We start from the raw sequence: 21,903 nt of genomic DNA, 5'->3' as shown, positions 1-21,903 counted from the left end.
TTGGCAACATGAGAGCGGTCGTTGGTGAATTTGCATAGTTAGTGCGTTCGGAAATCGTGGAATAGAGTAGAATTCGAATCGACCAATCAGAACCAAGAAGTCTTCGCTCCTTCCGTTCTGATTGGTCAATTAAACAATGCTTTATCTCGCGGGTACGATCTTTGAACGCACCTTCGCGCGTGCTACAGTGGACCATAGGTTACGTACGCAAGTGCGTGTCCTCCGCAAAACCGCTCTTTGCGTTGCGCGACTCTTTGTCGTCGTCGTCGCTGTGCTTCCGTGATACGATAACGCGGAGGCTTGTATTTTCACGCCGGCAGGGCAGTCGGCACGTGACACGTTAACTCTAGACGACGTTAAATCGAGTGGCAGAAAAGCGAGAGGGATCGAAAAAGTGTGTGCGTGTGTGTGTGTGTGTGTGTGTGTGTGTCCAACGCGCGCGGCCCAGCCTCTTCGTAACTGCGTGCGTGCGTGCGTGCGTGCGTCCGTCGTGCGTGCATCGTGCCTCTATTTCTGCGTCCTGTTAGGGCTTCTGGAAGATCTTGGAGTCGCCAGGATGACCAGCAGCGAGCAAACGCGCGAGCAGACGATCAGCAACGTCGAGACTGAGTATCACGAGATCAATTCCAAGAGCGCTTGGCCAATTATCTATCAGGTGAGAGAAGGAACGAGGGTGAAGGAAGGAAGGAAGCAGGAGGGAAGAGAGAGAGAAAGAGAGAAATGCCTCGACTCTTCCGCTCGACGACGGCTCTTCCGCTGCCATTTCCGACGATTTTAACGGACGACGTTGCCCTTCGATTGACACGTCGATGCCGGCCACTTCGTCGCTCTCTTTTTCTCGCTCCCTTTCTCCCGGTCTCTCTCTGTCTCTCTCTCTCTCTCTCTCTCTCTCTCCCTATCACTCTCGCTCTCCGCGCGGACTCTTGTCTCGCGTTATCGCTTTTCCGAGATCACCTTTTCCTCGGTAGTCTCGTAAAATACTCCCGTTATGTGTATCGGGATTTATAGCGACGTAAATATGGAATATCTCGTCGTGTCAAATCGTGGCCGGTCTCGCTCCATTGCTCGCGTGAGAAAATTGCCGGTTCGAGAACCGCTAGATTGCATATAAATGGGTAAAATTCCGCGGAAAAAAATCGCAAGACGAGAATACTCGCGCAAAAATATGTATATCGTCTATGTATTTTCTGTCCCAACGTTTATAAAATTGAAAATTTCAAATTGACATATCGACACGTGAACTTGAAAGTTCTATTGATAATAATAAAAACAGATTCCAACTTTTTTTTGCGTTCCTGTGAGTCTGAAATATACAATATGCTCGATAGAAACAATAGAGAAAGTGCGTCATTCGATGTTGACACGCGAATTCGCCGAACTCGAAACGACTTCCGCGCCGATACTATTCTGGGACTCGCACGATATTGAGATTCATCATAACCGGATCGATTTATTATAGCGAAATCTCATTACGCCGCACTAAAGACTCCTGTAAAGTTATCTAGATAAAAAAGAATGATACAAACATTGTAAGTAATTAAAATTCAATCGTGATATATCGTAATAATCGTATAATTTTTTTAGCAGAACATTATGTCATTGCATTTATATATACTTTAATATGCATTAGTTGATGTAGTGAAAATGATAAAATTCGTCGGAAAAGCGATACATATTGATAAGTGATACATATTGACAAGCAGGATATTGACAACGTACTGTTTATACTCGACGGCGTGATTGTGCTCGCCAAGGTCAAGAGTTTCCAACTCGGAAATATGTATATAGTTCTAATATTATATGTATCTAGCGATCACACGCAATTTCTCCGAAGCGAAGCGTGAGAAATTCGATGATGCACGATACACTTGAATGTTATAATTATTCCGTTGAAAGTCGTTTTATCTTCCTTAATATCTTACTGATTTCCTCTAGTCTCAATGAATTTTATCTCACATGATATAATTTTTATCTATGTCAGAAGAGTTATTCCTTATCAAAATCATCTCGTATACAATAGCATATTAATATATGTATGTGTATAATGATAGATGTATTATAAAATATAATGCTGTAAGATAAAAACGCAAAATTTAATATCATATTAATATATGTGTAGAAAGTGTGTTATAATAGAAGTGCAACTTTTTTTTTATTGTTTATTTTAATACAATGTGTCTGACTGACTTATTTGATTTATAATTAGTTATTTGATCCTATTTGCAAATTTGTAAATGATTTTTATTTACTCCGATTTGTAATTACATGTTTTGGAGCAATTATTATATTAGTAAAAGATTATATTATCTTAAGATTGTATTATCTAAATTAATTTATTTAGCAATGTTAAATGTACATTGAAAATTCAAATTAATAGCAAACTTTGAAATTTCAGAAACATATGCAGAAACATATATATAAATCTGTTACGCATTCACAAGCATTAGATTAAAATGTTGATCCACCTGTCATCCACATTTATTACACACACACACACACACACACACACACACACACAACACTACATTATGAAACATTTTTATAGATTTACTTGTAAGATAGCGAAAGATTATTTCTTTATATGTGCTTTACTTAATTTATTATTAATCACATGCGACTTCTAACATTTTGCAGCATATACGTAACGAATGTGCAAATTATGAGTACACATGCAATGAATCAAAAAAACCACAGAACAAAAACTTGAATCGCTACAGGGATGTGGCACCATATGATCACTCTAGAATTATTCTTCAAAGAGGTGTATGCGACTACATTCATGCCAATCTCATATCAGTAAATATTAAATTATATAAGAAATATAATTTGTATAAATGGCCAACAAATGATAACGTAATGTAAATGTATTGTACCATTTGTATGTTAGATGGATCGTGCTCATAGGCAATATATCCTGACACAAGGACCCTTGCCAAATACTACTGGACACTTTTGGCTAATGATATGGGAGCAAAATAGTAGGGCTGTATTGATGTTAAATAAGATAATTGAAAAGAATCAAGTCAAATGCCATCAATATTGGCCTCTGGATTCGCATGAACCTACTATGACATTTGAAGATGTCGGTTTAAAAGTGGATTATGTCAGCAAAAACGAATCGTCAGATTACACTACTAGAACATTATGGTAAAAACAGATACATGTACATCATAAATTACACCATTCTCATCAAGCTTTGCTTTATAATTGACAATCACCCCTAATTTTCCTGTAAGCATAATTATAATGTTTTCAATGTTTCTAACTTATGTACAGTATTACGGACTTGGAAACTAACGATAGTAGAGAAGTCTTACATTTTCATTATACTACTTGGCCAGACTTTGGAGTACCACAATGTCCAACGGCCTTTTTACGTTTCTTGGCAGACGTTAGACAATCAGGAGCATTAGATCAAAATGTTGGCCCACCCGTCATCCATTGTTCCGCAGGAATAGGAAGATCGGGAACATTGTGCTTGGTTGATACATGCTTAGTACTGGTATGTTGAATAGAGCAAACATTTTCTGATCTGAAACAAATTATTTTAATCTATTGTTAATCACTAACTACTTGATTACAGATCGAGAAAAACGGTTTAAATGCTGTGAATGTGCGTGAGGTATTACTGGAAATGAGACGGTCACGTATGGGTCTGATACAAACGCCAGAACAATTACGTTTCTCGTATGCTGCCATCATTGAGGGAGCGAAACAGTCGCCACTGGGCAATGTGGTAAGTAATGCATAGAAGTTCCTTTTTAATCCTTTTTAAGTAAAAGGATATTTCAACAATAATCCGGTTAAGTCACTGTAATCAAATTTAATCACCGACGTTTTTATGGAATTTTCTATTACAGAATATTGAAAACAACGAGGTATTAAAGAATTATTATGAGGAGGTAAATAATAAAAATAATTCCTCATTAGAAAAAGACGACGAACCTCCTCCTTTACCACCAAGAACAGAATCTTTAACGCGTAGTATGATGGCAGATACAAGTCCGGATGTATCGAGTGGTACTTTTATCTTCTACTTTTTCACTGTACAAAACTTTTTTTATATCAATAACAAAATGGCTTTAATGTTAATTACAGATGAATCAAGTGCACCACCTGATAAGCCGTTACCGAATGAACCACCGAATCACGCAGAATTGCCTACAGATACGAAATCTATAAATTATACAAGTGAACAAAGCACAGACAATGTCACAATATGTGAAGAAATCTCTCCCAGCGATACTGATAATTCTTTCCAGACAAATAGTCCTCCGTCCAATTCAGATGCGTGAGTAATAAACACGAATTATTTAAATATTTAATTTATTATAAGATACTCACAAGTTTTGTTCTTTGAATAGAAAAGGGGAAGTACGTCGGCGCAATCGGGAAAAAAACGAACGATTAGCAGCGCAAGTGCGCGAGATGAAACGCCGACAGAAGGAAACAGAAGAATGGCAGAAGCTCAAGAGGTCATTATTTACGCCCCTTACAATAGGCATAGGAATTGGGATCGGTGGGGGTATCGTAGCGCTGTATTATTATCTGTACATGCGTAGTTAGATCTACCGCATTTAAAAGTGTCGTACGTCGTACGTACGTGCGAATTTTCAACAACATTTGAATGACTTAAATAATCGAAAAAGGTTATTCTTAATACGCGATATTCTCTAATGCAAGATTAAATTAGGTTTAGTTTTTCATAACCTGATCTTGACTAAAATATCTAAGAATAACCTTTGGAAGAAACTTTGGAAGAAAGGTGTTCGGTATCGTACGACCCGCAGTATAATCGAGCATTACAAACAGCTATATGCAAACAATGTTGTTTCCATTATCGAAACAAGCAAAGAAAAAAAACGATAAGAAAAAAAGAACATTGCTAAGAAGTATAATCAAGGTAGTATATTGTTAGAGCACGCTGCTTGTACGCTCGAACAATAATAATTGCAGAATCAGAAATCGACGAAGGCAGGAAAAAAGTGAATTTTCGATTTGTATTTTTATATTGTGATTTACTCGAGAAGTACCTAGAATGTTAGGCTGTATCATATGTTCTTCTCACAATTTTTTTGAAAACTCTTGAATCTGCTACTATCAATGAACAGTAGTTTATTTGAGTAGTTTATTTGATACGTGCTTATAAAAACGTTATAATGAAAGAATAAGAAGTATATAGAAAATTATTAGCTTCCTTCGTGTTTTTTTTTTTTTGTAATTCTTGTAGGTATATATTTGTCTAGATTTATCTTAATTATACAATAAACCATATAATTATGATTAGATCCCCAAATCTTATACAGGCTTCTTATTCACATTATAACGATAACCTCATGTGTTACATATAGCCATATTCGATAAGAATCATGGCTATATGAAATTAATATGAAAAATCAGTTTTAATTTAAAAGACTACATTACATCTTTTGGAAGATGATTTTGATTTTGTCAATTTCCGTAAATAATTCATGAATGCACATTTCTATATTGATATCCGATATTTTCCTTGTAATTTAATTAACATAACAATCGGTAACTAAGTAAAGCGCAGATTATATTTCTGTGATTTTTAATGAATCGTTTCTAAATATATAAATTAGGCTTACTATTAATAATGTATTTCAAGATATCAAACAAAATTACTTTGATTTATAATCTAAAATGAACTGAGATTTCCAAATGATTTTAAACTTATATTTTTAAATTACAAAATTTATGAATTTATGAATACAAAACTTATAATGATAAATTCATAATTTAATATTAAAAATATGGATTTAATTGATTTGGGAATATATATCTTTTAATTTCTTTAAAAAGATTAAATATCGATGTACTGTAATAATAGGTATAGAAAGAAATTGTTAAAAAGTTTTACTCTAGTTCTATAGATGAATGTCTTTTTAATTGCTTATCAATTGAAATAGATTCTATTGTGTCTTATATCAAAAATATTCATAAAAAAGTTTAGATTTTATATATATTATATTGACACCTTATAAACTGGTGTTTCAAAGATGTTTTTCACTTACTACTGGTAATCTCACTTGAATTTTTTATTGTTGGGCTATGAGTAAGATATATTTTTCTTATTTGCGATCTTTTTATTTTTTTTTTTTTGTTATAACAGAGATTTTATATTTATATTTTGTAAATTATGATCTGGGATATTATGCATTTGATCCAATTATTCATGTTAGAGCTTGCTATTTATATGAATCCTATTATTTTACATAGCAATATAGAATTATGGAAACAATTATTTTACTTTGTAACAAGACATTCCTAATATATTAGTTTTAAATTTTTCTTACATTTTTAAATGAAATGATATTCTGGACTTTAGATACATTAGAATCATGTGAAAAAATTAAGTGATATCTCATATTTATCAAAAAAAGCTTCTCGTTATCATGTCCAATTATTATTTATTTATTTTTATTGTTAATTGATTAATAAAGTAGAAAAAAAATTCTGTCAGAAATTCTGAAATTATAAGAATGATAAATCATACATTGGTAGCAGCAAATGAATAGACACGAGAACTCTGTATACAGCAAAGTGTAATTTCCAAGAAATATTAATGATTTCTGTGTTATAGATTCTTGCTTTTGATTCTTCTTTAAATTGAACCGTTTTCATGTATTCTACTTCAATATTCATATTTCGCTCAGAAAATTCGATAGTGAAATTACATTAAATGTTAGAGAAACAGGGAAAAGTTTTAAGCAAAAATCTTAGAAAATGTGTATTTCAGCTCATCGCCCAATAGCATATGTTACAAACTGTACATTGGGCGTTGGATAAAGACTGAGTATGTCTAATGACTTCTAGGAAGATGGAAGGAGGAGGAAGTAAAGGAACGGTAAAATAATGAGAGTAACGGTAAAATAATGAGAGCCCGCGTATTCTTATAAGTCGAGCTTTTATATAGATCATCTTGAGAGAAAGACTTGTCAGATCGTGTTCCATCCAAAGATGAAGCGTAATGAGAGAAGCGTGTGTAGCCGGTACGTCGTGATAAAACGTGCGTCACCCAAAGCGTATTTTCTACTTTTGTACGTTACTGCCGTTGGAACACGATCTCCCAACGAGGTTTTAAACACGTCGGATTTGCGTATATTGACGTGCTCTTCGCGTGATTATGGAACGGTACGCGGCAAAAAAGAAAAGAAAGAAAGAAAAAGTTGAAATAGAAGACGAAAGAAAACAAACGAGCAAAAGTACTCCACGCGGAACTCGAGGGGATATGCAGTATTTTTTATTGTCAACAACACGTTTTAACTTTACGCACCTACAATATATTATTGTTATCTAATTTTCTCGAGATATTATTTATGTAACTATATATATATATATATAAAACTGCAATCTCTCCTTCTCATTCTCTATCTCTCTCTCTCTGCGGCGATGCGATCAAGCAGTTAACGGCGCGACTAATCGTCATCGCGTTATTGAGAACAATGGCATGGGAATACCTTTTGACCACTCTATGACATCTTCGAGTCGAATTGAAATGTAATTTCGAAGATGACGTTTCTGCGATTCCGAAATTCGCATTTATTCCATTGCCGTTTTATGCTCGAGAAAGAGCGGAGAAGTACGATCATAGACATTCATCTCCCCGGTTGTTGACGATCGCGCGAAGCTTCCGAAAGTGAGACATACGCTCACGAAAGTTCACAGATCACGAAGACACGGTGCTAATTAAAAGTTCCAAAACTGATCACGTGCGCTCCGAAGTGCGTGCTTGTGTGTGCTATGTGTGTCTGTATGTATGTACGTATGTATGCATATGTGTACGTGTATGTGTGTGTATGTATGTATGGATATGAGAAACAGGAAACGCGTGCATGAGAGAATAAATGCGTAGGAGAATGGGAGCGGTCGTCGATGTTGATCGTGCAACTCATGCACTCAAGCATTATTTGAGAAAATTGTGAGCGCAATTTTAGCACATTATTATTGGAAATTGATTTCTCTGATATAAAATATTTTCAGACATATACAATAATATATATATATATCTTTTCTATCTTTATTATATAAATTCTATTAATTTTGTAATTTTTACAAAAAGAAAGAAATGTTATCTTTTTAATTAATTCCCTAATTATTAGGGGTATGTATATATTTTTTTTTTACACGTGATATAATCTATTATTAGTCTCTAAAAGCGTCTGACTGAGCTTCGCAATCAGCATCGGGCAAGACGAAAGAACAGATCCAGCGACACATTCTTTTATATTACTCGTCGTGTGTACAATAGACATAACGTTATACATACAAACAAAACACAGAAACATAGCTAAGTGCCTACTCGTACAAACAAGGGGAAGAAAGTGAAATCACAGCGATCGGTAAATAATGTAACAGAATCGATCTTTCCCCTTTTTGAAAGAGCATAGTCACCGTGGAGAAGCGAATCTTTCTTAATATATATCTGACAATATATAAGTAGATAATTATCTAGTAAATTTATCAGATCGTATGATTTATTCGAAATGGTATTTTTTCGGTACTCTCATACTTTAAGTTAGGTAATATTAAGATATCGTATATACTTTTTTTCAATTTTCCCTATTCTTTTACATACATACTCTTTATAAATTACTCTTTATAAATTGAATATAGCTTTTATAAATTGTATATATTTTTTGTAATCAAGAATATAGCTCTTTTTTAGCAAATTTATTTTTTAATCGAAAAAATTAACACTAGTACGAAACAATTCTAATAAAAATGCAGGTCTTATTAGATTCTCGCTACATTTTATCTTAAATTAGATACATTAACTTTTTTTGAGATGTATATCAAGGAAAAAGGCTATTTCGAATTAATCAATTTATCATAATTTCCGGATTGCCGAGCGATCGTGCTTCAGGGTATATATATGTATAAAATGCGCGAGCGATGATTCCGAGCTTATATATCTCGAATAGTAGTCTATGTTAGAAATCGATTAACTAAGCGCGTTCGATCCTGCGCGAAAAAATTGAAGCTCCTGAAACTCTTGTCTCTTCAATTTAAAGCAATATACATGGATCATAACGATATCGAACAATTACGATTCGATCGATCGATACGCTTGGCAGCCGGATTAATAATAATGGTAAGAATCGAGTGTATGCATTAGGCAGATGTAAGAATGGTAAGACAGGGAAAATTAACGATCTTTGATTCTCTCTCTTAGAAGCGCATCAGCTAGCTAGCTAGAACATACATTTTGTAGATCACGCGATGTCTTTTAGTCTACGTTATATACAACGGGGCCTTTTTACAGTTATACACTGACGATTATCCATCGTCGAAATGCGAAAAGACATGAATTTACCTCAAGATGAAAAATAGATAATTGTATGTGAACTGTGCTTCAAAAGATTGAGACAAAAGTATGTGAGAGTAAAAAGAGCTGGACTTATTCGATTAATCGGCTGTTGAGAAATTAGGCACTTTATAAAAAATAAATGATTGTATTTTTCTATAATTTTTTTAATTTTATCAAATATTGCAAGAATAAAAGAAAATAAAAAATTCCAAAAAGAATAAAAAATTCTAAGTTCTAAAAATTTATAGGAAAATATGAACTATAAGAACGTAAAAGCCATATATTCATATCCTTATTATACTTTTGTATACATTAAAAATATTTTGAAGCTCTAAGAAACAGCCGAATAATCGTATAGCGTCGGCGAGGATAACATTCCTCTCTAGCCCATTCTGCATCCTGCAATTCATATTGTAGTTAATTACATTTACGGTGTATCGTTGTAGGACTGTAGCGTCGAATGGTATTTTATGTATAGAAAATTGAATGCGCATAGTAAAAGAAGGAAAATGGAAATTGAAAGCGTGTTTAAGAGAAAGAACTGGGCGAAGAAAAAAAAATATAGTAGATGTGAAGAGAGAAGCGAATATGCAACGACGGAGAAAAATTGTCACAATTGATCGCAATTTAATTATCAGCAAAAGAAACATCAAAGAAATTTTACTGACCATTAACTTTACTATTGTTTTTAATAATATAAATTTTTCATAATTTAATCTTGTCAGAGCTAATGATGGCACTCGTCATGAGTGAACGTGTTTATCGAGAAACCTAATGGTCGAATATAATTTTTCTATCTGATTCTATTTGATTCTAATAGAATCTATTCGTACACTTAATTAGCCAACATGATGAACTAATCTTTTTGTGATATCAGATCGCTCTCTCTATCGTTCCGCTCCTTCGCCCGAGTTTTAGGAGGAACGACAACTTAAACGGATAGGCACTGAATGATTACGAAAGACTTGCATGCAATAAAACATTTATACGAAAATAATAGAATGGCAAGATTGATGATCTCGCCAACATACATATGTATCGGATCGAAATGATCGTCTTTTATGAGACACTTGACAGATATTTCACGCAGCCGGAGCAGATTAGCATTATGAGAATAGAATCTTTCGCATTGTAGATTTCATATCCTAATTTTTAATTACGAGACGGAAATACGTAATTCTTACAATGTTGTCATCGTAAATTTATTTTCGCAAAACATATTTTCTCTCTGTGGACAGTTCGGATTCATGTACTATGGATTCAGGTAATACAGATGTTTTTTACAAACCATCGATGCAACTGTAGTGGATCCCAGACATGAAAAGACATTTCAAATTATTTAACCCGATACTTTTTTGATTTTTATATTTGGTTCCACATAGAAAGAGGTAGTTTATTTGATTAAGACTATGATGTGCAGTGAAATTATTAATTATTTGTTAAATCAAGAGGGGAGATTTTATTTTAAACTTTTTTAATTTTTAGTCAGGCGATTTTTTATCAAAAAATTTCATGCTTACCAGAAGTCGCAAAAAAATCTTAATTCCTTATTAATGAAAATTAAAACATATTTTATATATATTTCATATATTTATATATATTTGCATCCATATATTATATTTTATTCATTAGCAATGTATTCGCTTTTTTATTTCGAGGATTGGTGACTCCTGGTATGCATATTATTTTTTACATTATAATTCCAACTACCGTCAACAATAATAGCTGTACTAATATCAGTATAATTACTTGAATAATACTTTGGATTAAACATAAATCTCATTTTCGAGAATATACGAGATGCTGATATCTGATGATAGTACATCTGTTGTTGATATTTTTTTCCATCGATTAAATCGTTTATTCCGAAAATTGTGTAAATATAATATTAAAAGATTATTTTATTCTAAATTTTATTCTAAAATCGTCACATTTTGATAAAATTTACAATTTTGCAGAATTTTATGAAATTATATCATTTTCGAAATAAACGGTTTGTGACCTTAATCCTATCCTATCTCGTAATCTCGAATCGACCCCAATTAATCGCATAAACCCCAGAATATTTTACATAGACGTCCAGCGATGCGAATCGTACTCTGTATATTAAAGTTATTATTTGGCGGAACTATTTCGATCCTTATCATCTGTCGTCTCGTACTTAGCCTTTTCCGTCCAATCGAAGCCTAGAAAGATCCTTATCTGATGATTTCTTTCAGATCAAAAAGCGAAACTATGGAAAGTGGCGAATCTGTACATGAGGAGGCCGAGTCCACGATCTAAATCGAAAGAACGAAAGATAATCGTTGCAATAATTCTCCGTTTTGTGCCTTGTCACATTTTAAAGGGAACCACGGGAAGACACGGGAATCTGTTTTAATACAGTGACACAATGCTTGACAGAAAAATAAATCAGATTATTTGCTACATAAAAACAACACGATGTACGTGTATTTGTTTCGTGTCGAATTCTCGAGTCCTAAATTATAAATTCAAGGGCGAACAATTCCCACAATTTTTATCCTCTTCCAGTCTTTGCAATCTTGCACGCATACAAAAGCTGAAAATAAAGAAATTTTATGGAAATTATGAAATTTTGCAGATAGTTTATTTTAATATATATTTGCAGATAATTTATTTTAATATTATATATAATATTTTAATATAATATATATACATTAAATATTAGAATGCATTAAATATTAAACATTAATTACTATATATATATATATAACATTATCTACTATAAAATAAGAAATATAAAAAGGAGGAATTTAAAAAAAAAAGAATTGGATAATACAAATGCATTCATTAAATTATATAATTTGATTTCTTAAACAAATATATTTTATTAAGAAATATGATAATTAATGAGAAAAAATAAATCATCAAAAAATTGTTCACTATTTTTTTATATTAATAGAAATTCCATTTTTCATTGTATTATTATTACAAGTTGGATGTCTTTTTCTTTACTTGAATAATGATTCATTATGATTCACTATATTGATGCAAGATTAAATTTTCACATGTGCAATGATGTGTGTAACAATGTGTAACATCGCGTAGCGTTCTACAGAGTTCTCTCTTATGTCATACATCACGTGAGGATCTAAAAACAGTCGCATCGTACACAACGAATTGTTTTGCAAGAATATATTTTGCATAATAATAAAGTACGCTATAGAATTTATTCTTATTACTTTTCGTTTAAAATTAGCAAAATAGATATATAAATAATAAATATAATACATTAAATATCAAAATTTTGATTTGGTAATAAAATTTAAACATTTACTTTAACTTAAACTAAAAAAAGTAAGTTAAGAAAAATTTTATATATATATATATATATATATATATATATATATATATATATATAATTATATATAATTTAGATATAGTCTATGAATTGAAAGATGTATGTATATTAATACATAAAGAGTTGTAGATGGAGATATTTATTCAAAGATAGATTCTTACATGAAATGCATGACAGGTAAAATTTCTTAAATTTTTTCACTTTATTTTGTTGGGTTTATATTCGAAAATCTGCGAGCTAGTCGAAGACCTGCGACGCGCGAATTGATGTGCTAAATTATCAGTATTTTGCGTAAGCAGACTATCAAGGGAGTATATAATACCGTTCCCTTGTAGCCAAGTTAACACCTGCGAAATCGGCAACAAAACAAGAAGCAACGTAGTACGCCCAGGATAGATCACGGCGTGTATCATATCCACTTGGATTTACCAGGTTAATTATCACCTATCGTAGAACGTCATTGTATAATTAGCGTGCTCTGGTTTGACGTCATTGTTTCATATAAATACCGAATGCTCGATCTCGGTCACCATAAAGTCGCAAGAGAGCTATCCTGCTGCGCCTATTAGAAGACATATACTTTTAGGAGATACTTCACGTTGAGACATTCGTTTCTCCTTTGAGTAACATAATCAGCTTACTTCGACCAGAAGCGACCGTTATTTCTTTGCGAAGAGTCACCAATAATCTGAGATTTCCAGATATAAAATGGTAAGCAGTTTTCTCCGTATTTAGTTACAGACCATGTAATTTAGAATCATATAATGCTGTCATGTAATGTTTCTTTCTATTGAATATACAGTTTTTGTATTACAAGTCTAATAAATTTTTTCACGTAACTTATAAAGTATTTGAAAAAGATATTTTATGTGTAGAAAAGAGTGGTGAATTTTAAATATAAAATTATTTATACAATTGAAATATGTTTAAAAAATAAGTTCTCTAATTGGACCTGAGATTATTTTTATATTTAATATTTAAAAAAATTATTGAAAGCATTCGTTCTTTCCATCAAATATTTATAAATTATATTGAAATATATTTTATTGAAATTTATTTTCTATTTAGCTTGGGAGGTTTTTTTTGTTGAAGTATCTATAATTTTATAATATAATTTTATTTCGGACTTGTAAAATTTTTTTAACTCTTCGAGTATGGGTTATATGTAAATCTTTGGAGTTTATAATTGCCAAGAAATGCGGTTTTTTCTTATTTGCGGTTTTTTCTTTTTTTAGATGGCTGCCAAGTTCATTGTCTTCGTTCTACTGTTCATCGCCTGCTCTTATGCCTCACCCTTAAGGATGGCGACCATGTATGGTTCCCTATTTGCCGTACCAGTCTTCATTCAGGAATTGGATGAAAGTCAGCCTGCGATCGACGAAGAACCAATATATCCATTAAACGACGATCCTAAGATTATGATGGATGACACCGAGAATTCTTTTAATATCAAAAAACGCAGTATCGAGGAAACAAATAATGATAATGATCTCGAGACTGCAGCTGGTACCAACATTCTTCGTCCTCTCTTCGTTTATCGCCAGCAGGTCGCGTATCGACAACGCGCCAGAGATGCAATTCGAAGAAGGCGAATATACACAGAATAAAAATGAATCAATTTGTGAAATAATATTGTTTGCGAATACTTACAAACATGTTTATGAAACAAGACGCAAGCTTGATGACGAAGCGGAAGTACGAAAATTTAAAAACCGAGCACAAATAAAGCTGTTGTCTTGCCGATGAGATTTACAGTTAAAACAAAAAAAAATACGAAAGGGAAGAAAAGAACACAGGGTCGTCAATAAGAGAAAGAAGCTTTTGAAAAAAACGAACGGACCTTTAAACGATGGTTTGAGGGATATTCAACTCCTAGTAATTACGCTAAAAGGTTGTGGACCTCGATGCTTTGTCGGACATTAATGGCGTGAATTAACAGAATGTACTGACTCAACGAGGCCTTTTTTTAACGATGTCGGAATTACAAGAGCGACTGGAAAAACCAGAGAAACTTTAGGTTTTTTACGTCACATACGATCTCTTTTATAAACTATAAATTTAAGTCAGATTAAAATTAAGTCTTTTTGATAGCTGATAAATTACACATTCTCTTAATTCTATCGTAAGTTTAGATTAGTCTAAGATTATTAGTAAAAGTAATATTGAAAAGGCTGCTGACCAAAGTTGCATTTCAGAATAGTGCAAGCAAAAATTACATTTATAATGTAGTTGATGAATGTATATATGAGAATGTATATTGTGATATGTGATTTCTTTGATAAAATGTTACATGTATAATTGAGCGAAAATATGTATGTATAATATTTTATAGAAATATATAAAACACCTTTATAAATATTGTTTATTTTTTATTCGTATATTTTTCCAGAGAGAGAGAATATCGAGATATTATTTTATATATCTACATATTTATTTATTTTATTTGAGATTTATATTTCATTTTTTATATATTGATATTATCTTCAAAGTATTATTATCATTAATTATTCATATCTGTTCGCTTGAGGCAATTGATATTTTATTTTAATATATTGATATTATTTATATGAGATATTAATTCTATATACGTTATAAATAATTGCTTATACCTAAAAATAGAATATATCTGTGTTGTTAATACAATATACATAAAAATGTTATAACTATAAAATTGTGTGAAATTGATAAATACTATAATTTATTATTTAATTTCATAATGAATGTTCTATAATCAAAATATTTTATTTAAAAAATTAAAAAATTTTTTAATTAAAGAGTTTATTTTCAAAACTTTTTTTAAGAAATTATTAGTACAGTTACAAGTACCACCAATTTTTTGGAGAAGATATTTTTTCTAATTATATATAAAAAAATGAAATATAGAACATTGCAGAATCGCTTTACAAATAATCTTCTGAATCAATGAACATTACAATCGAAGTGCTGATCACAGTATAAGAATTAAAAATTATCTGCTTACATCTATTGACACAATATTACAATATTACACAATATTCTTCTAAAAAGATTTTTTCTTTCCATTACATTATTTTTCAGAACATGTCCACTGTAAAAAGTTGACAATATACAAATCTTCTTTAAAGAACGAGAAAAAAAATCAAATCTTTAGAATTTATTTTCCTGGAAATACAGGATATTTCAAGTAATTACGAAAAGGTTCCCTCCTATCATTTGCTCGATATCTTTGACTTGCAAACTGCCTTCGATTCCAATAAGGATATTGAAACCGATATCTATCTTCAGCTGCGCCAAGATCACCCTCGAGGTTCGATCTTTCTTGCGACGAACCAATATTTTCGCTCTCGATGTTCTCGACCGATGAAGGATTAGAGGAACCTGTGTTGCTTTTTTCAGCCTGGCGAGTTAGTCGAGCCAATATTATATTAGAAAGATCCAGTATATCATCCGATCGGTTTTTGTGATTTGACGGAGACGCATCATCTTCTCGGTTCTCAATCCGTTTTACATACTTTACAGCCTTCGTATAGTTGTCCGACAAACTGACGGTTGGAATTGTGGATGCATTTGATATTTTATTTAAATATAAAGCTGCAAGCTGTTCTCCAATTTGGACCGCACCTTTCATGTTGCTCTGGTCCAAAGAACATTCAGAATTATTCTTTACACTCTTTGACTTTAGTATATCTGCATGAGGTTTTTCGATAATGTTTCTTGTGTCGCATCCATTGCTCTTCGAAGTTTCAGTCGTCGTTGATGAGCCGGTGGATGCCGATCCCACTAGAACTGCGAGAGAGCAGAGAGCGAAGAAGATACCAAAGCGTCCCATTTTATCCACAGATTTCCCGAATGTAAAGAGTATAATTCCTTGTTGCAGACTAGCGATTCAGGAAGTTGAAACGAGTCTTTTATAGTTCGTTATCCAGGACTCGTTACTAAGTTGTTCGCTAAACATCACCGAGTCTCGGAAATATCATTAGGAATGTGCTAACGATAAGTAAAATATTCGTTCAGTCGACAGTTGTCGAAGTATCGCAATATACATTCTCATATCTTATATTTAATGTCATATATTTTCTGTCGTTTAAAGAAGAAAAACCTATGAAGATGTATATGAGAAATTACTTATCTCACAGAAAAAAATAAATAAAATAATATATAAAGTTTCTCTTCCGCATTCTTCTCTATTAATTTTAATTGTCGATAAACTATAATAAATCATTAGACACAATTAATGTAAAAATGATATAATCATTTTATACAAAAGGAAAATACGTAAAGGTAAAAGATACAAATTTTTATAACTCATTGGCGAAATTATTTATTGCATAATTGACGATTAATGATCTTATTTATGATGCAGCATCCGATAAAAGTATCAGTTTATCGCAAGATTGATACTCACGTTTATTATCGAGATGATGATAATTATTTCAGCACGTCGTATAAAACCAGTACGGTCCGTTATACCTTGACAGAGCTGGAAAATCCTTGGCAGTCAGTCTCATCGAAGCAGCGAAGAGAAACTTCGCATAATTTCGTCATTGCAATGAAAGACGATTCGCTGGTACGTTTTTTATATCAATCGTGACATTTGAAAAGTGCAATTTTTCATAACATATAAATTTACATAGTATATATATATATATATATATATATATATATATATATATATATATATATTACATGTTGTCAAAGATAATCAATACAAAGTTTTTTATGTCAGAAAGATAAATCACATGAAATCACAAGAAATATAAGAAGTATAATTTATTGAATTTTAAAGCAATTTAGTCGTTCTTTTTGATCTAAAACGATATTAGAATATATATACATATACAATTAATCTTAATGATATATCAATTTCATATCTTAACTTTTTTAAAATATTTTGTATTACAATCTATATAATTGTATTATATCTCGATCATTATTGATAATTAAATTTTTATTATTAAATTAAAAGTTTTAGAATATAAACTCTAAATTTTAATAAGCAATAAGACTTTGTTTCTTTAATTAAAAGTTATACACATAAAAGGTCTAAAAAGCGTATATCTAATAAATTGATTACATTTTCTTTAGATGGGAAGTATCATGTTTTCCATTATCTTGCTATTGTTTGTTGGAACATTGAACGCAAAACCTGTGGATTATGAAGACGTGGCGAATTTATTGCCAACAGAACCTCAAACTACGAACGATACGTTGGCTGCTATTGTGCAAGATCCGGTGGTGCAGGGTGCTGTACAAGATGCGGTCGGTAATAGATCCTTGGATGGCTTGGTAGTAAAAAAGAAGGTCTTTGTTATGCCCGCTACTGAACCTAACAAGGTATAAAAATATCCTATATAATTTTTAAAAAATGTTAAAATTAATATAATATTAATACATATTAATCCAATATTTTTTCGAAGAAGATGATGTCTAAGAATATTGTTGTTAGCAATAGTTTAATTATCACGTTGATTAGGATTGTTAGTTTTCATTAACGATGACAGAATAATTTAAGACGTGATTAATCACTTATGTAACAGTAATTCGGAAATGTCAATTAACTATCGAAAGAAATTATATAATTATGCTATTGCAATATTAATTATTATCATTGTATCAAATTGTTTTAAAATTAGATGATTTTTGTTTAAAGATAAAATGAAAGAAAATAAGATAAATTTATTATAATATAAAATATAATCGAATTTTTTTTTGTCATTGTTATCATATTATCTCTTTTTTAAGGTGGTATCGCAAAGTGCGCAGCTTCTCGTCGTTCCCATGAAGAATTTAGAAGATGTGCGAAAAAATATAACCGAAACTACAAATGCGGGAACAGATGTGGATGGCTTGGCATTTACTGATATCCAATCTTTTACCGAAAACGATGAAGATGGATATGAAAATTCGGTAATGCCACGTTAATATTCAAATGCGCAAATTTATTTATTTATTGATGCATTATTTGGGTCTATTGATGCATTATTTTACTTTAATTTTTCTAAATTTTTTCTTTCAACATCTCTTCCTTTTTAATATTTTGAAAATTTGATAATAATTAACATTTTCTTCTCATAACTAATAGATTATTTTCAAAAAATATGGCATGGTTAACATTATAATTAATCAAGCTTAATATGATGCAAAAAATTCGGAAACAATTTTTAAAATTCTTTATATTATATTTTATATGTGGAATATGCAATTTATCTTTCTTTTGCATGCATATAATCATTTTGATTCGATATAGCAAATTCGTTGTTGTATTTTATGGATTTGACGACTAAGTCATCACAGCGCCTGCAGTCACTCGCAATTGCCGAACATATAATCTTCCAAAAAAAGGAAAAAATGAAAATAATCTGTTCTATACATCACAGCATGATGATTTCTACAAGGCATTAACTGAAGTTTCTAAGACGACACGGAAACCGATGTTTCCTATTGATAAAACACCGCAAGAAATTCCATATCTCGTGGTAAATCCGACTCAGGAAATAACACTTCCGGAGCATTCATCGCCCGCGATATCGGTGCCGATCGTAGCTGTTCTTGATCCCGCAAAGATTTCTGATGATAGAATTGACGTACCGATCATGACACTATCAAGAGATGATGCATTAAAGAACCAATTAGAGAACGAACGTGACGAAATTCAAGGGAATGTTCAAGATTACATTGATGAAAACTCATGGAGCGTGGATCCCAATAACTGGCGGCTCACTTCTTCCCTTTCAAAGGTTAATCGATTTTCGCTATTTCCAAGAAAATATTCTTTGTAAAGCGTTTTCTGTTTTATTTTTTTTTAGAAAATGTAAAATTTTAAAGTGAGATAGACTCTACAAAGATGATAACTTTATATTATACTATATTATATGTAATGTTTTTTTCTATTAAACTATTTTTCTAAAATAATTCAAATAAATTTTAATTATATTTCATATCAATGTATAAGAAAAAAATACAACGTTGCATAAAATAAAATTTAAAATTATATCACCAAGATACTAAAATATTTGTGGTTCTTTGACACTTCAGAATTTCAATAAAGCCTAACTTTTATTTTATCCAATTAATTATTATTTGGGAAATTAGTTGGTTAAAAAATAGAAAAATAAAATTAAAAAATTGAAGGAAAATTAAAAGATATTTCCTCATCTAGAGGCAGGAATCTTCACTATACAAACCGACAATGAAGACCCAATATACGAACGAAAGTCCGTTGCCAATCGCAATGCCTCGTATTGATATTGCAACACCACTCTTTTGGGCCTCAGATGCGGATACTAATTATCCTAAAAATTCATATGATATGGATGTCGCTGCAGATATCGTTTTCAGGCCGCTCTTTAGATATCGACAGGAAGCGCAAGAGAGATCTTATAGAAGAAGATCGACTTATCGAAGATACAATCCCTATGATTCTTATCCGAGACGCAACTATCAATATAGATCTCGATATTATTATTAATATTATTAATGAATATTCTTACTATTATTATATTCTTATTGATATTCTTATTTGATATTATATAATATACTATATATATTATAATTATTTTCTTATGATATTAACAATATTAAGTTAAGCTATAAAAATACGTTATGTAAAGCTGAAATTATTAAATGTATTATTTATATATTAACTTTCATATATTTTTAAATCGAAAAATGATAAAATATATATATAATATAATATATATATAATATTGATTAGTACTTTAACTCAGATTATTACTAATCTTTGTAATAGAATAACATTACACAATATTTTAATTAAACTATACAATACAAATATGTACGCACAATTCATATATTTTATCTATTTTATTATTTTAATTATTATTTATCAGTTTTCATGAAATGATATACACAGTTTTTCTAATATTATTCCTTACATCTTCCTATATCCTATATGCTAAATTCAAAAATATATTATATTATATAATTTTTTTTATTCTTTGATGATAGTGATTTTATCTTCAATAAATCCGTTAAATTACTGCATAATTGCACGACCTTTGTTCATTTAGATTTTAATCCATATGAAATAGCATATAATGTATATTGAAATATCTAATCGGCATCATGAACAAAAAGATAGCAAATTCGAGTAATCCATTTTTTATATCTTTTATTTTAAAAAGCAAAAAATTATTAAATGCATTAATTAGAATATGAAATATATTTCAAAAATAACGTTTTAACAGTACATTTTGCCATTCCATTTCGTTCTTTCTTGAAATATTTCTGCGATGATTAATACAGCATATAAATAGGCAATTGTATATAATTATCGGTTTTATTTATTTGCATCTCAGTTTATGCGTCACAGTCAAAGTTGAAATTGATATTTTTATCGAATTTTATTTCTCTATCTACCAATAAATACAAGTTTTTCTCATATTATGTATGGATTTTTAGAGTAAAAAGTGTATATTAAATAGTTTCGAATTTACCGCTAGAAGTAGAAACTTTCGAATTAATTTAGTAGTTTATTGGACAGTATTTCGAGATAAAGCTCGAGATCATTTATCTCTCACATATAAAGTGCACATTTGCATGCGTATTTTGTAATTTATAAATTTGTATGTGCATAAGTGTTAACACCTTTTAACTATTTTTAAAAAAGAAACAAAAGTGGTACATGATTCTACTTTAGAAAATAGTATTACATATATAAAGAAGCAATATATATGCGTATCCTAATTTTTGAATTTTATTATTGATAATTAATGTAAATAAAATTGAGCAGTATGTGATAGATTAATTTTCTTAGAAACTTTTTAGCAAAATTATCTAATTACTAAATAGCATCTTCCAAAATTAGTAATTTCTAAAACGTTCTATTCCATACAGAAGTAAAATTATTTTATGTTAGTGATAGCGAATTATTATTATTGTATCTGTATTTTCTACAATAACATTCATTACAATAATTAATTATAACGAATTTATCGTATATAATAATGGGAATTGAAATATCATTATCTAAATATTATTCATTTCTCCCTTTAATAATGATTTGCTTAGCGTTAAACATGTGTTTGTATAACAGAAAGATCTTTGTATATGGTATAATTAGGAAATTTCTAAGACGGTAATAAAATCATGGACATTAGTCAAATAAGTCGCTCTAATTAAACGAATTATTCGGTGAACGATCATTAACGTTCTTACTGGGAACAAGATGACAAAAATTATTGTAATCTATAGTAAACGTGTTATCGTTAATATCCTTGAGACAAACAGTCACTAGTTCTTCTAATCATCT

At 30.8% G+C, this 21,903-nt stretch overlaps 4 protein-coding genes across 5 annotated transcripts; 3 read left to right on the top strand and 1 right to left on the bottom strand.

Moving 5' to 3' along the window:
* Positions 1-188: 188 nt before the first annotated feature.
* On the top strand, positions 189-11,769 carry LOC145960262 (tyrosine-protein phosphatase non-receptor type 2-like). 2 transcript variants are annotated; one of them, XM_083079588.1, is made up of 9 exons: positions 190-655; positions 2,635-2,796; positions 2,888-3,147; positions 3,277-3,502; positions 3,584-3,736; positions 3,861-4,020; positions 4,099-4,291; positions 4,365-4,475; positions 11,551-11,769. In XM_083079588.1, exons 1-9 carry the CDS (start codon positions 557-559, stop codon positions 11,612-11,614), a joined length of 1,428 nt encoding a protein of 475 aa, XP_082935714.1. In that variant the 5' UTR covers positions 190-556; the 3' UTR covers positions 11,615-11,769. The 2 variants fall into 2 exon arrangements, with proteins under 2 accessions (XP_082935713.1, XP_082935714.1); XM_083079587.1 differs by lacking the exon at positions 11,551-11,769 and having other exon boundaries at positions 189-655; positions 4,365-10,472.
* A 1,035-nt stretch (positions 11,770-12,804) lies between these two features.
* LOC145960501 (uncharacterized) lies at positions 12,805-14,999 on the top strand. Its single transcript, XM_083080015.1, has 2 exons — positions 12,805-13,364; positions 13,889-14,999. The coding sequence occupies exons 1-2, from the start codon at positions 13,362-13,364 to the stop codon at positions 14,258-14,260; spliced, it is 375 nt and encodes a 124-aa protein (XP_082936141.1). The 5' UTR covers positions 12,805-13,361; the 3' UTR covers positions 14,261-14,999.
* Positions 15,000-15,247: 248 nt separating this feature from the next.
* LOC145960500 (uncharacterized) lies at positions 15,248-16,534 on the bottom strand. Its single transcript, XM_083080014.1, has one exon. It carries the CDS (start codon positions 16,459-16,461, stop codon positions 15,787-15,789), a length of 675 nt encoding a protein of 224 aa, XP_082936140.1. The 5' UTR covers positions 16,462-16,534; the 3' UTR covers positions 15,248-15,786.
* A 440-nt stretch (positions 16,535-16,974) lies between these two features.
* On the top strand, positions 16,975-20,247 carry LOC145960499 (uncharacterized). The gene is made up of 5 exons (XM_083080013.1): positions 16,975-17,199; positions 17,718-17,966; positions 18,375-18,539; positions 19,010-19,369; positions 19,792-20,247. Exons 1-5 carry the CDS (start codon positions 16,975-16,977, stop codon positions 20,098-20,100), a joined length of 1,308 nt encoding a protein of 435 aa, XP_082936139.1. The 3' UTR covers positions 20,101-20,247.
* Positions 20,248-21,903: the final 1,656 nt, after the last annotated feature.

The sequence above is a fragment of the Camponotus vicinus genome, unplaced genomic scaffold (assembly GCF_025532165.1).
Source record: "Camponotus vicinus isolate PSW18456_S1 unplaced genomic scaffold, iyCamVici1.0 SCAF_10, whole genome shotgun sequence".
Lineage (NCBI taxonomy): Eukaryota > Metazoa > Arthropoda > Insecta > Hymenoptera > Formicidae > Camponotus > Camponotus vicinus.
Note: the sequence above shows the minus strand (reverse complement) of the source record. Positions and strands in the feature narration are given on the sequence as shown.

Excerpts from the sequence above, each read along its gene's own strand:
- LOC145960262 (XM_083079587.1), top strand. The coding sequence starts at position 557 with ATGACCAGCAGCGAGCAAACGCGCGAGCAGACGATCAGCAACGTCGAG. Across the intron at positions 2,797-2,887 it reads TTCATGCCAATCTCATATCA|ATGGATCGTGCTCATAGGCA; the intron begins GTAAATATTAAA and ends TTTGTATGTTAG. Across the intron at positions 3,503-3,583 it reads TTGATACATGCTTAGTACTG|ATCGAGAAAAACGGTTTAAA; the intron begins GTATGTTGAATA and ends ACTTGATTACAG.
- LOC145960500 (XM_083080014.1), bottom strand. The coding sequence starts at position 16,461 with ATGGGACGCTTTGGTATCTTCTTCGCTCTCTGCTCTCTCGCAGTTCTA.
- LOC145960499 (XM_083080013.1), top strand. The coding sequence starts at position 16,975 with ATGATCTTATTTATGATGCAGCATCCGATAAAAGTATCAGTTTATCGC. Across the intron at positions 17,200-17,717 it reads CAATGAAAGACGATTCGCTG|ATGGGAAGTATCATGTTTTC; the intron begins GTACGTTTTTTA and ends CATTTTCTTTAG. Across the intron at positions 18,540-19,009 it reads AAGATGGATATGAAAATTCG|CATGATGATTTCTACAAGGC; the intron begins GTAATGCCACGT and ends TATACATCACAG.